Here is a 13,526-nt window from a genome sequence, read left to right on the forward strand (position 1 = left end):
ACTACAGTATCTATAAGGTCTACTTTGGATAAAAGTTTTAAGTCCCAAGGATTCATCATTAATCGTTATGGAGGGGTGAGTACGTGTGTGTTTCCTGGCACTGAACCCAAGGTCTTGCACATGGTAGGCAAGTCCTCCATCATGGCACTTATTCACAGATTCACCAGAATGTCATCAAAAAGAATGTATCTCTTCATTCTTCATTTTAAATAAGTGTAAAATAGTATATAACCCACACCAAATACTAGCATTTCTGCACACTGTGCACTTGCAGTCAGAAATAATGGACAATTCAATGCAGAACAATATAGAATCTTCCTGCAAATTGCACAACTATGTTGCATACCAGAAAATAAAATGATTAAAGATAAAGAAAAAAAACCTGGAATTAGCAAGATGTTTCAGTAGGTAAAGGGACTTGTTTCCAAGCCTGAGAAGCTGAATTGGATCCCAAGAACTTACATGGTGGGAAGAGAGAACCAACTCCCAAAAGTTATTCTCTCATCTTCAAGTGTTGTGATGCATGGATGCCCACATGCATGCATACATACATGCAAACACAAAACAAATAAATATAAAAGTAGGTAGAAAAAGTAGTCGTGATAGCCGAGCAGTGTTGGCACACGCCTTTAATCCCAGCACTCGGGGGTGGGGGTGGGGGGACAGAGCCAGGTAGATCTCTGTGAGTTCAAGGCCAGCCTGGGCTACAGTAGTTAGTTCCAAGAAAGGTGCCAAAGCTACACAAAGAAACCCTGTCTCAAAAAACCAAACCAAACCAAACCAAACCAACAACAACAAACCAACAACAACAAACCAACAACAACAACAAACCAACAACAACAAAACAAAAACCAGTGGTGACCAAGTAGGAGTGAAACTGAAAATTGTCTTTTTCTCTGAATTCTATGCATACACTGAAGATTGAAATAACCCACAATGTCTTGTTATTTTGCCTCTATCAGTGTATTGCATTGTTCTGCAAACTTTAATGCATGTCAGAAACATGTCTGTAGCCTGCATGAAGCTAGGTTGCTGGGCCACTCCCTATTTCTGACTATGAGGGACTGAAGAATCTCCCAAGCGATGCTGGGTCTAGGCTTGAGAATCACTGTGCTATGCCATTCTGAAGACTTGCCTGCACAATCAGCTTCTACTTAAAGCAACTTGCCACTGTCTGAAATACCTGGGCTTTCACTCAAATGGCATTTCATGTTTTCACTATATTTTAAATAGCATAGTAACTACAACATTTTACCTAGAATAACACAAGTGAAAATGGCTTACAACATTGCCTTTTTACAACATTACAACTGTCTGACTGATATCTTGAAAAACTTTGCAGAGATTAGGGCTCCTAAAAATAAGTGAGGGCAGAGTGATGATCAGCAAAGGATTAGAGGTTCCTAAATGAAAATTATTGTTTGTCCTTTCAGCAAATTCTTAATGCCTTCAGCTGCAGAACAGCTCATTTCTGAGACTGTTTTTGGCCTCACAAGTTAATCACACCAGGATGAGTTAGTTTAGCTCACATGCCTTTAGGAGTAATGATACATTTAAATGATTAAACAATCAGAAAAAGAAATTTATCTCTGTAAGGAAAGCAGTTAGCATACAGGTCCACAATTGATATGAGTATCACAAGTCATTTGTAAATATCACGTTCATTTTAGATGTGAAATAAGTTGTATTTTATTAGTGCCAGAGTGTTTCATAACTTTAGAGAACTGAGACTGAGTAGTTGTGTGTCACTGACAGACTGACAAATGGCTCACTGGACACTTATGGAGCTGACCATAACTGTACAACTTCGGGTGTTGGTGGTATTAACTTTAACAAATCACCATTGATTTGTTACCATTGTCTCACAAACCACTTTCGGAAGAAAACTAAGGGAAAGGAAAAAAGAACATATAATTTCAAATGTAATACAGTCTGGAGGGCTGCCTGGAAAGAATGACAAAGGATGAAAGTGATGGCCTGCCCCCACTGAGACACAAACAACTACCCATCTACCAAACAAAGCAGTCACCTCACTATCAACCAATAGCATGAGCCACAAAGATTCTAAGAGCCATCTTTCTGTTCATTCAGATTAAATGTCACTTACATACTCTTTCTTTCACTAGAGACATAAGGTCAGAACTGATTGACTACTACCTGCATGGGATGATTTCTTGTATTTTAACATCGTGTGTTAACATTCCACAGTAATGGCCTACGGATGAAGATACATTTGCATTAACAAATCATCATTTAATTGAGGTCTATTCAACTAGTTTATGCTACTTAAAATTCCTGTCAATGAAAGATACCATGACACATGGCTATTCCCTACAAAGAATATTTTTAAGTTATACTTTTTCTGCATATAAGGCTTAGGTATATGTTAGGCAGCCATTTATTAATTTTAATTTTGCTTAAAATAGCCTAAGAATAGCATCAATCTATGCTACTGTGAAACAGGATCGTTCACTTTTAGAGGAAATAATTTGGTGCACTGTAAGTTCTTCTTTCACAGATTTGTACCTTTCAGATATATTATAGAACATGGCATATATTAAGCCATCCATATGGAAGGTATGTGCTAATAATTATGCCAAAGTGCTTATATTAATATAAACCTAAAATCCTGCTAAAATCGAGAGAACTATTATTTTTAAAAGATCACACTAAGTTTCTTTGGCAAATACCAGAGACTCAAAATTTTGCTTTTTTTTTACAAAAGTAAAGGAGGAAGATTGTCATGTACATACTGATTCCCAACCTTGAGTTCACAAACAAGGGTGCTAGTTGCATTCTTTTGAAGAATACTGATCATATTTTACTTTACTATCAATTTTTCTCATCTCAACAAGGGTGAATAAGTACAGTAATGAGTTTTTTCTACCTCTCTTCCAAAACTTACTTTATTCCCCCTCAAAAAACAAGTAAACAAATAAAACAAAAACAAACAAAAAAACAAATAAGCAGCTATCCAAGCAGATAAACAAAAGCCTGAAACAAACAATACCTTCCCCAACCAAGCATATTTATTAGCTTAACATTATCATGATCTAAACAAATATGCCAAAAGAAAACCTTGAACATATATATATATATATATACATACATATATATATATGTATGTATATATATATATAAAAGCACTTACCTCTATGACCCCAGTGGTTCTTTCCATAATGCTAAGGGTAAGAACACTCATTTGAGATTAATTTCCATAGTTTAAAGATAATACTGCAAAGTAGTCCTTTTGCGAATATCTATATCTACCTAAATATTTACAAATATGATGCATAGATATATATATATATCATATATTAATATGGACCTATATATGAAAATAGGAGATGTTATCAGGGCATGATGCTTCTGTGCTAATAAAAACTTGGTCCTTAAATGCAGTTTTTATTTTCTACAAATAAAATTTACCTTTACGTTTCCACTGAGTTTTCCTTCATTAGTGGTATATGAAATATTCTACAAAAGTGATAAAAAACCTCTGCAGTGTTTAAAAAAAAAACTAGCCATTTTCTATATTACTGGGCTACTTTGTTTTGTTAAAAGAAGAAAAACAAGAAATGTAAGTATGTTTTCTCTTCCTTCCACATCACACTTGGCTGCTTTGCTTTCCTTTTATAGCCCACTGTACAGACAGGTGAAAACTTCACCCTGGTACAGGATTTAAACTAAATTATGGGCAACAGAAATGTGTCATAAATCAACTTCACATACTGAACAAAAGATAAACAAGGGAAGATTTATATTCTGACAAAAGGAACAGTCTCTAACTATAATACAAAGCGGAGGGAGGGAAAAGCAAACCCTACTGGGCTATTGCAGCAGGCTTTCCTTGCCCTTTTATGTGCTAACTCAGAATAGTAATTATGGATCTTGTAAGTTGACTTCTGTTTCCAGAACTATGAGTTGTAGTAAAAAATGCCTTTTCATGGAGACAATTACCATTAATCAAAACACTGAGAGCTAATACCATTCAAATCCAACCTACTGCTGTGCCCAGCAATATATCAAACTGTCTGTTGTCAAACACACTAACACACTTAAATGGGCTGTTTCCACTATAAACAAATCCAAACACAAAAGCCAGCTAAGTAATATTAAGATTCGAACTGCTCTCTCAGTGCTCCTTCCTGTCACTGACTGCTGACTTTCAGTCACAGCCCTGCATGGTTGTCAGGTAACTCTTAGGATCTGGGAAAGAAAGTCACAGGCCCTGACAGGTGAACTTCCCTGCAAAGACTGCGTTACAGTGGATTCGGTCAATCTTTGGACATTTAGTACAGCAGTGCACTTGAACTGTAATTAACATTTTTAGGGGGTTTTAAGCAAAAAATATGAACATAAGAAAGGTTATTCTTACTCTGTAAGACTCAGAAACAACAAACATGTTTTCTATAGCAGCTATACAAGGTCCACACATCCATTTTCTTAAGCTGATTTTTCTTTCGTGTGTGTGTGTGTGTGTGTGTGTGTGTGTGTGTGTGTGTGTGTGTGTGTGTAAAAGCCTGTATGCCAAAGTAAGCATTTTGTGGTTGAGGGAGTCAGTGGTTCCCCCCCCCCCCCACTACCTGGGTCCCAGGAATAGAACTCTGGGTGGCAGGCTGGGTGTTAATTGCCTTTAACTACTAAGTAAAATTTCTTGTCCAGTTTAATTCCTTAATAAAACAAAAAACAAAAAACAAAACTATTTAATTTTCTAAGTTCAATCTTAGAGAAAATGACAAAAGAAATTAGCTCTGAAAGTATGTATTAGACACTGACTTCAACATATTTCAGTGTACAGCTCTCTACACAAAGCCACTGTCTATAAATAGGAATTCTATAGCTACTCTGAAAGACCACTGTTTTACACTCATGCCGCCTTCTACTTTATTTTTTTCATTGAACCAAAAGTATTTTTGTAGCCCATTTCCAAAAGGGGAAGATTTTACAAATCCAAAGGTTCTGACAACAATTCCTACTTAGAAGAGATAGCAAAGCATTTTACAAAATATAAAAGTAAAAGGGCTGAAAGCCAAGGGACTTAACAGACTAGTCGTTTATGAGCAGCAAAGTCTATTACTTACTTCTGTGCTTTGTAAGCCAAGATCCACCAAATGTAATTAAATTTTTGTTTATAATGGTCTCGTTACTGCTAACTTCACATTGCTATGCTGCCTATTAGTACAAAATGGCCGTCCACATTTATTACTAGATAATGCATATCAATGTTGCCCTTATGTGTATAAAATATCATAATCGAAGTTACAAAATATATTCATAATACACAGAAAAGACATGACATGAAGTGGTTGAGTCAGAGTTCATACATGAGCAAAGTGTCTAGAGTCAAGTGATTTCTTCAGGTTTATGTAGTAAAAGATACTACAAATTTAGTGTAAAAGGACATAAAGATGCCATACAGACCACATTTTTACTGCTAGTGATACCCACAATTAGTGCAAATATAACCAGGAAGAAGGTCTGAAGTCCACTGAGCCAATGTACTGTTATTTATTTCAGCATCTTCGGCATTTACAAACCTCTTCTAATGGAACTTATCACCGTTGTTTTTTTATCATCATTCCTTTTCCCTTCTCATTTAGGCATAAACCCTATCTGCTTTACACCTTCCTTTAAATGCCTAATACAAATAACCACAGGAGAATCTCTTCTCCCTTGAAAAACTGCAAATAAAGATGTCAGCTACTGAGTATATTTGTGGCATCTCCAGCAGCTGCTGTTAAATACCAGCTGGTCTAGCTGATTAAAATTACCTCCGAGTTGGTATTATAAAGATGCCTGGGCAGCGTTGCTGTATTAATGGATTATTGAGTGAGCGATGAAAACCTTGGCTAGCTGATGCATTTTATTACAGATAGGCTTTATGATGTGTAATCACTGTAATTTTTACAACTGGAGGAAATATGAAAAAAGGAATAAACAAAAATCCCCATAGAAACTGCTCTAACTAGATTATTCCTACCGGTCTGTTTCCTAGAAGGAATCAAGGTACTTATTACTGGGCATAAATATTCAGGTATGGACTTACACACACAATTTATGCATCTATCTATGGGGGATATACAGACAAGCAAAGAATGCTCACAGACAAATGCAGTGTGCATATAATTTATGTCAATAGATGTCTGCTGTCTGCCAAACCACCCAATTGGCTACAATGGGATCATATGACCTAAGATACTTTTCAACGATTTACCAGCTGGGCAAAGGCTGGAAATCCAAATCTAGCCAACAGGACTGTGGTGTGCAGTATAAGAGATGGGATCATTTAACTCTCTTTATCTTTACTTCCCCCTATTGTGTTTCTTACAAGCCAGTGAGGGTTTTGTTTTTGTGTTTTAGTACAGCTCTACCAAACGGTCGCCCAAGTCCTGTAACTGTCACCTACTGGCTCAGCTCCATCTGTGAGGAAGACAGCTAGTGGCACAGACTCTACCTCACCACTCTCCACATCCTTCAAATCTACTCTCCTATTTAGGCCACTCTCCAGGCTCCAGGGTCCCCGGTTGATTTTTAAGAATGAACAGTGACTCTCAGGAGGCTGTGGCCAATTAAAATAGCTCAAGTAGAAAATCAACTTCACTGAAATATGATACTGGGTGAATAAGAGTCTTCTAGGAAAGGGCAGCTATCTCAGGGTGGATTACCTCTTCACAAGCTTTCCTTAAATAATAATAATATAATATTTACCAGTAAGTAATATTCAGTTTATTGTTTTGATTTTCCTATAAATAATGAAGATTAATTTTCATCACAGCTAGATTAATATATAAGACACATGACTACAAAGTTCTGCTGCTTTTTTTAAATAAAGACACTGAAATTTTTACAAGAATAACTCATTCAGAACCCATTGTACATATTATGATTACCTTCTATACATTAGTGTGCTGTGTTTTCAGGGTGAATCTTATTCTAATAAGGAACTAACACTTATAATTAAAGGTAAATGTGATCAATGAACATTGTGAAGAATAAGATTATGTATTATATATATGTGTATATAGATGTATATATATTCTTTGATTATTTGATTATACAGGTATGAAACAGGTTTTAATGTATCCTCTATGTTAGTAATGATAACTCCAGAAAAGGAATTCTAAAGGTATTTTGAGGAATGCCAGTTGATTAAAATAAATGTTATTTTAAAATATTAAAGTCATTTGTTTTAGAAGGTCCATGATTACTTTAAAATACTAAAGTGACTTGTTTTAGAACGTCCATGATTATTTTCAGTATTCATTTATTGCAGTATTTATTATTATTTTCAATATTTATTTATAATTACTTAAAATTGTTACTAAGAACAATCCAGTAATATATATATTATTTTCAAAGGTTTTAAGTTGAAAATTAAAATAATTTATTTATAATCTTCTCCAATTTCTCAGGCATAAAGGAAAACCATACACAGAGTCTCTGACAGCTCTCAAATTATCTGTACTGCCCTGAGCCTTCGAGAGAAGTGCGGCTGTTGTGAGTAATAATGTTCCTCTTAATACTCAAATAAAAAGCTTAAAACTGAAGAAACTAAGAAAAACTGAAATAACAAATCACTTATTTAACATGAGATCTTATAAATCTAAAAACATCTAAGGGAAGAGACAAACTTCTGACTAACCAGAACACAGAAGCAGAAGCCAGGTACCTATGAGGCAAAAGCAGGCTAGGACTGGTCAGGTGGCTGTGGGGACACTGGATCTGAAGTGTTCATTTAGCCAGGGTGTACAGGCCTAGTCTCCCATAGTTTTAGCATTTAATCAAGAAACTAGATTATGGGCAGCCAAGGACCTATGGTTATCGATTTGCTGCAGGTAAATAAGTTACACGGTCTTTCTTCAGAGACCTTGAAGTCATTTTCCAAAGGGAGGCAGGAGGGGGTTACTGCTGCATGATGTGTGACTGACTAAAACGCACGGCTAGCAAACACTGAAGCATTCTCCCCACATTTCATTTACCTCTCTCTCTTCCTTATCTTCATTCCTTCTGTTCCCATGTCTTAACACTGATAGAGTGCACTGGTAAGGGGTAAAAAAGGAGCATGCTGGGAATTCAGGCAGAGACCTGCACAAGATCAAGCTAGACAAAATGTCAGCATGGATGAGGGAGGGCTCATGAAGTTTTACCATTAGTTGAGGAGCTATTGGTAATTGACGGCTTCTAGGAGAATGAAACTTTGCTTCAAGGATGTAGCATCAGAGAGGCTATATCCATGAACATACAGGCAATACCATCAGTAAGTAGACTCAGTAAGTTTTAATAAAACAAAACAAAAAACAAACCAAAACATTGTAGTGTGAGGGAAACATGTGAGAGGTGATACAGAAGGAATTAATACAGGAGGTAATTCAAAGGGGATGGATTTAGTTAAAATATATTACACGCATGTATAAATTCTCAAATAATAAAAAATTGCAAAAGAATGAAACATGACTTAGAATTTTCACACAAAATACCTACTGGGGTGATCTCAATGTCTTAGAAGAGTCAAAAAACAAAATAAAACAAAAAAAACCAAAAAGATAAAAAGCAAACAACAAACAAACAAGAAGAACTTCTCTGGAAACCTCAATGTGTGGGGAGATTTTGAAGCACTGATTTAGAGTTCCCATAAGAAGTTTTACACAGATTAAGCATAGTAGCTAGAAATAAGAAACCAAGAGTAAAAATTTCTGTCTGATGAGAGACCTATCAAGAATATACAATGTCCTCAGAGACCTTGGTAACACAGGTTTGATTAATCACTAAGTACACTTAACAATGGAGCATGGTATTATATAGATTCCCACAAGCAAAAGGAAAAAGTGGCCATTACCAGCAGATACTCAATTTGTGTCTGGATGATCAGGTTAAGGAAAAAAGTAGGAGTATGCAGAGATACATGGATTAAAGAAGCCAGAGATGAAAGATGAAACTAAATATGAGAAATTAATTAATTTAATTCTAGGATTTTTCCTTCATCAATTTCCTACCAAATCCTAAAATCTACCCTCCAAACCTTATGAATTATGGCTTCTCTTTGAGGGTAAGAGTCACCACCCTTCTAATCTAAATACATTCTGCTAAGCTTACAGCCTCAAAAGCAACATCAGAGATATTATTTATTAAACCACAAAACTTTAAAAAATGACATCCTTTTATCTTGTATGTCTAAGTTTCTAGAGCTAATCACTTGGTACTATATAACAAATTAGGAGGCATATCTCTGGAATAGGTAAATTCACCTCCCAGCAGTTAATTACCTGTAGTTCTTCATCTAGGAGTGGAACCCATGAGATTACCCCTACTAACACAGGCATGTCAACTGGTATTGCCAGAGCTCAGGCTTTGTTTAAACAGTCCTCTTGTTGAGATTTCATGGTAGAGATTCTGTGACACATATAATTGCTCTGGGACCCCAGGCCCTGGGACATAGACAGTCCCCTGCAACCCCCAGCCAACTCTGCCCCAGTTGCTGGCCAGCAGGGAAAACTCCCCTCGGCCAGGCTCCCCAACCAAAACCCCTGCAATCTACCAGACCCACGCCCTACCCCAATACCCATCTGCCTGAGACCCCAGTAACTTCCTGAGACAAGGAATCCGCCAGCTCGCACTGGACCAAGAGTGGCTTCCTGAGACACAGAATCCACCAGCTCTAACTGGACCAAGAGCCCTGATAAGACCAAGAGCAAATCTCTGAGTCACAGAATCAGCTAGCCAGATCAAATTAGACCAAGAGATTGAACCCAAAGGGGCCGCCTGAGACACAGACACAACAAGCACAGAGTGGACCAATAGCACCTCATTCAGACACAGACACCTCTTGCACATATTAGAGGAAGAGATGGGCAGACGTCAATGCAAAAATACATACAACAACATAAAGAGCAATATGGCGTCACCAGAACCTAGCCATCCTCCAACAGTAAGACCTGAACATCACAATGTAGAAGCAGAAGAAACTGACCTTAAAAATAGCTTCCTAAAGATGCTAGAGGCCTTTAAAGAAAAATTGAAAATTCTCTTAAAGAAATTGAGGGAAAGGCAAACAAAAAATTGGAAGAAACCAATAAAGAAATTGAGGAAAAGAAAAATAAAAAATTGGAAGAAATCAATAATCCCTTAAAGAAAGCCAAAAAAAGCAGATGAGGGAAACAGTCCAAGATCTGAAAAGGGAAAGAGAAACAATGAAGAAGACACAAACAGAGGGAATGCTGGAAATAGAAAATCTTGAGTAAACGAACAGGAAACACAGATGCAAGCATAACCAACAGAATACAAGAGATGGAAGAGAGGATCTCTGGTGTAGAGGGTACAATAGAGGAAATGGATTCATCAGTCAAAGAAAACACCAAAGCCAAAAAACTCATAACACAAAATGTCCAGGAAATCTGGGACACCATGAAAAAACCAAACCTAAGAATAATAGGGATAGAAGAAGGAGAAGAATACCAACTCAAGGGTACATAAAATGTATTCAACAAAATCATAGAAGAAAACTTTCCCAACTTAAAGAAGGAAATACCTATGAAGATACAAGAAGCTTATAGAACACCAAATAGACTAGACCTCCCCCCGCGACCAAAAGTACCCTCGCCACATAATAATTAAATGAAAAGGAGTTTAAAACAACCAAAACCACTTCTTTTTTATACTTAAAATTTCCTTGAGGCATTAATGTGCATTTACCTTTGAATGTACCAATTCTTTGCATCATGGAAAGGAAAACAATTTAAATCCTGACCTTTTAAAAGAAGGTTCAGTATTTATAGTGACACACATATTATTTCACTTTTAAATGGCAGTTCCTTCACATCAGCCTGTGCTGCCCAATGACTGTAACACAAAAGTTTGTCATTTCTAATAGGAATAATGGAGCTGTTTCACTGATGCCAAAGCTAAATCACACAAATAAAAACCAGTGCCATAAGCACAAGAGAGCAGACATCCTCAACAGAACTCAGTACTTCCCGAGAAGAAAAGGCTGAGATTGTTATCAGTGAAAGATTCTACCTCACAAGAAAACATACATCAGGCCGGGCGGTGGTGGCGCACGCCTTTAATCCCAGCACTCGGGAGGCAGAGCCAGGCGGATCTCTGTGAGTTCGAGGCCAGCCTGGGCTACCAAGTGAGTTCCAGGAAAGGCGCAAAGCTACACAGAGAAACCCTGTCTCGAAAAACCAAAAAAAAAAAAAAAAAAAACATACATCAAACACTCATTGCATCTTTTATATAAGTTTAAAAACCTAGTCCCTGCTCTGGCCTCAAACTTGAGTCATTTGAGATCCTTCAAAACTATTAATTACTGAGAAACTTCTATGTACATCTCAATGATGTTCTTATCTTTCAATATCCCACCTAATTGAGAGTTAGGCTTCCTAAAAGTATCTTCCAAGAAATTGCTCAGCGGTAGATAAAGAAAAAAGGAACATTTTTAAAATATGATGAACAATTATGTTATCTACAGCTGTACATAGCTAACTTACACTAACTAAACCAATATTTTTCTAATTTGCCTACATGCGTGTGCACACACACACACACACACACAGACACACACACACACACACACACACACAATGGAATGACTGAGTCCCTATTCTTCTGCTAACATGTTATGTGGCTACAGAAAATTAATACAGCATGTTCACTGAGAAGGACATTTTTCTCCAAGGCAAGCATAGAACACAGACAGTCTAGAGGACTCTGGGTCACAGGTCTGGACTCATGAGTGTTTACCTGTGCAATCCCATGCTTCCTTAGACTATATAGTCGAATAACAGACTCTGCCATGTTCAAAGACATTTTTCTAAAGAAACCCTGCAAACGAGGTAACCAATATGACTGGGCTTGAGCTATAACCTCAAGTTGAAGGTTATAGAGTTAGTCTAAAAGGATGAGCTTCCTCGGCTATAACAAAGGAGTAGCAGCTATTTCAGATGAGATACCATATGTGGAAATAAATGGGTTGAGAATGGTACATAAATAACATGGAGCTAGACCAGTCCTTTCTTTTAGGGGTCCAAGCTATTCAGAAACTAGCAGAAAATCATAATTAGGAATTGCTAAAGTAGAAATTTAAAACTTACAACCCATATATTTGTGGTGCAATTTCTAGTCTGTTCAGGTGCATGTAGAGCTCAATATCATGTTTCTTCAGTAGATGATCCTGGATCTGGTTGACTTTAGTAACAATGGCAACTGTTGGCCCTAAATCCTGGGGTCTAGCAAAGGGGATGGGGGTCATCAGAGTTTCTTTTCCCTGAAAATAAGAAAAATAGAACATGCATTATTTCAATTTGAAATTGAGAAACATGGACATTGGTTTTTAGCTGATCCAAAGAACCAACACTACTGTATCATAACAAAGGCATGACACTCAAACACAGACAGGGGGCGCTTGTGCTCATATGGCCATAGTATGTGCTCATACGGCCAGGGTATCTCTTCTAAGTATCTTTCACTTGAATAGTTTCTCTTGTGACATTAACTTTTCCAGGAGAATTTGGCTAGAGGCAGTGAAGCTGTCAAGCTGCCCCTGGCCAGCTGATCTGTTTAGCCACAGCATATAAACGTAACACTTCGATGGAAGTGCACTTCTTGTGGCAATTAAAACTGAAACTCCAAATGAAAACTATACAAAAGGGAAAAAACCAAAGAGATCATTTTAGAAATGTTTTCTTCTCTGTCTTTTTGTCAGTTGAAGTAGGTGAGAAAAGATGAATAACTCTAACTGTTTAAAATAAACCTGTGAGGCCCTACTTCAACGTCCTTTTCCCACCACTTCCAGTCTTCATGGACTCCACAAGCCTGACCCACCTGGACCTTCAGTCCTTTGTTTCTATGTCTCTGAAACTGGCATTTGTAGCATCCCTCACTAGGGATTCTTAGTTTACCACTGGGTTTGAATCTAATGTTCAAAGAATACTGTTTATGCTTCTTCTCCCAAAACTCCTCTTTCATATAGAAAAGTCTCAATTTTATCCTCTGCTCAAATGCTTTTCCTGAGTGATTTCAACCCTACACAGAGCTTTAATAAATATAAGTAAAATGAAAACAACTAAAATAATGTAAGAGTAAAGACATGGATATTAAATCTGTGAGTTTAAAATAATATACTAGTAAAAGAAAGGCAATCTATCTGACACAGATATTTATCGATGTGGTTCAATAGGAATGCATTAAAAAAAACTCACTAAGATTGCAATAAAAAGTTTATAATAGCCAGGTATGGTACGCATCTTTAATCCCAATACTCAGGGGGCAGAAGCAGGCAGATCTCTATGAGTTACTAACTAGGCAGGGCTAAATATTGAATCTCTGTCTCAAAAAGACAAAACAGACTTAAAAAGTTTATAATAATTTATAATTAAGTGGCAATACTGCATGAGTAATATGCATATATAAAGGAAAGGTTCCATTTACTTACATGAATCTTCATGTTGTGTTATTTATCTACCAATATTACTAGAATGTTATAGATATTTAGATTCACTATTATACCCTAAGTATTTTCATATTGT

At 36.8% G+C, this 13,526-nt stretch overlaps 1 protein-coding gene across 9 annotated transcripts in view; it reads right to left on the reverse strand.

Moving 5' to 3' along the window:
- Tbc1d5 (TBC1 domain family member 5) overlaps positions 1-13,526 on the reverse strand; it is a 477,512-nt gene that overhangs the window by 163,649 nt on the left and 300,337 nt on the right. For all 9 annotated transcript variants that reach the window (XM_052745614.1, XM_052745612.1, XM_052745611.1 and 6 more), the window contains one exon: positions 12,093-12,265. In XM_052745614.1, coding sequence (XP_052601574.1) covers positions 12,093-12,265 — 173 coding nt within the window. The remainder of the gene's footprint in view (positions 1-12,092; positions 12,266-13,526) is intronic.

The sequence above is a fragment of the Peromyscus californicus genome, unplaced genomic scaffold, assembly GCF_007827085.1.
Source record: "Peromyscus californicus insignis strain IS unplaced genomic scaffold, ASM782708v3 Scaffold_19__1_contigs__length_69161282, whole genome shotgun sequence".
Taxonomy (NCBI): domain Eukaryota; kingdom Metazoa; phylum Chordata; class Mammalia; order Rodentia; family Cricetidae; genus Peromyscus; species Peromyscus californicus.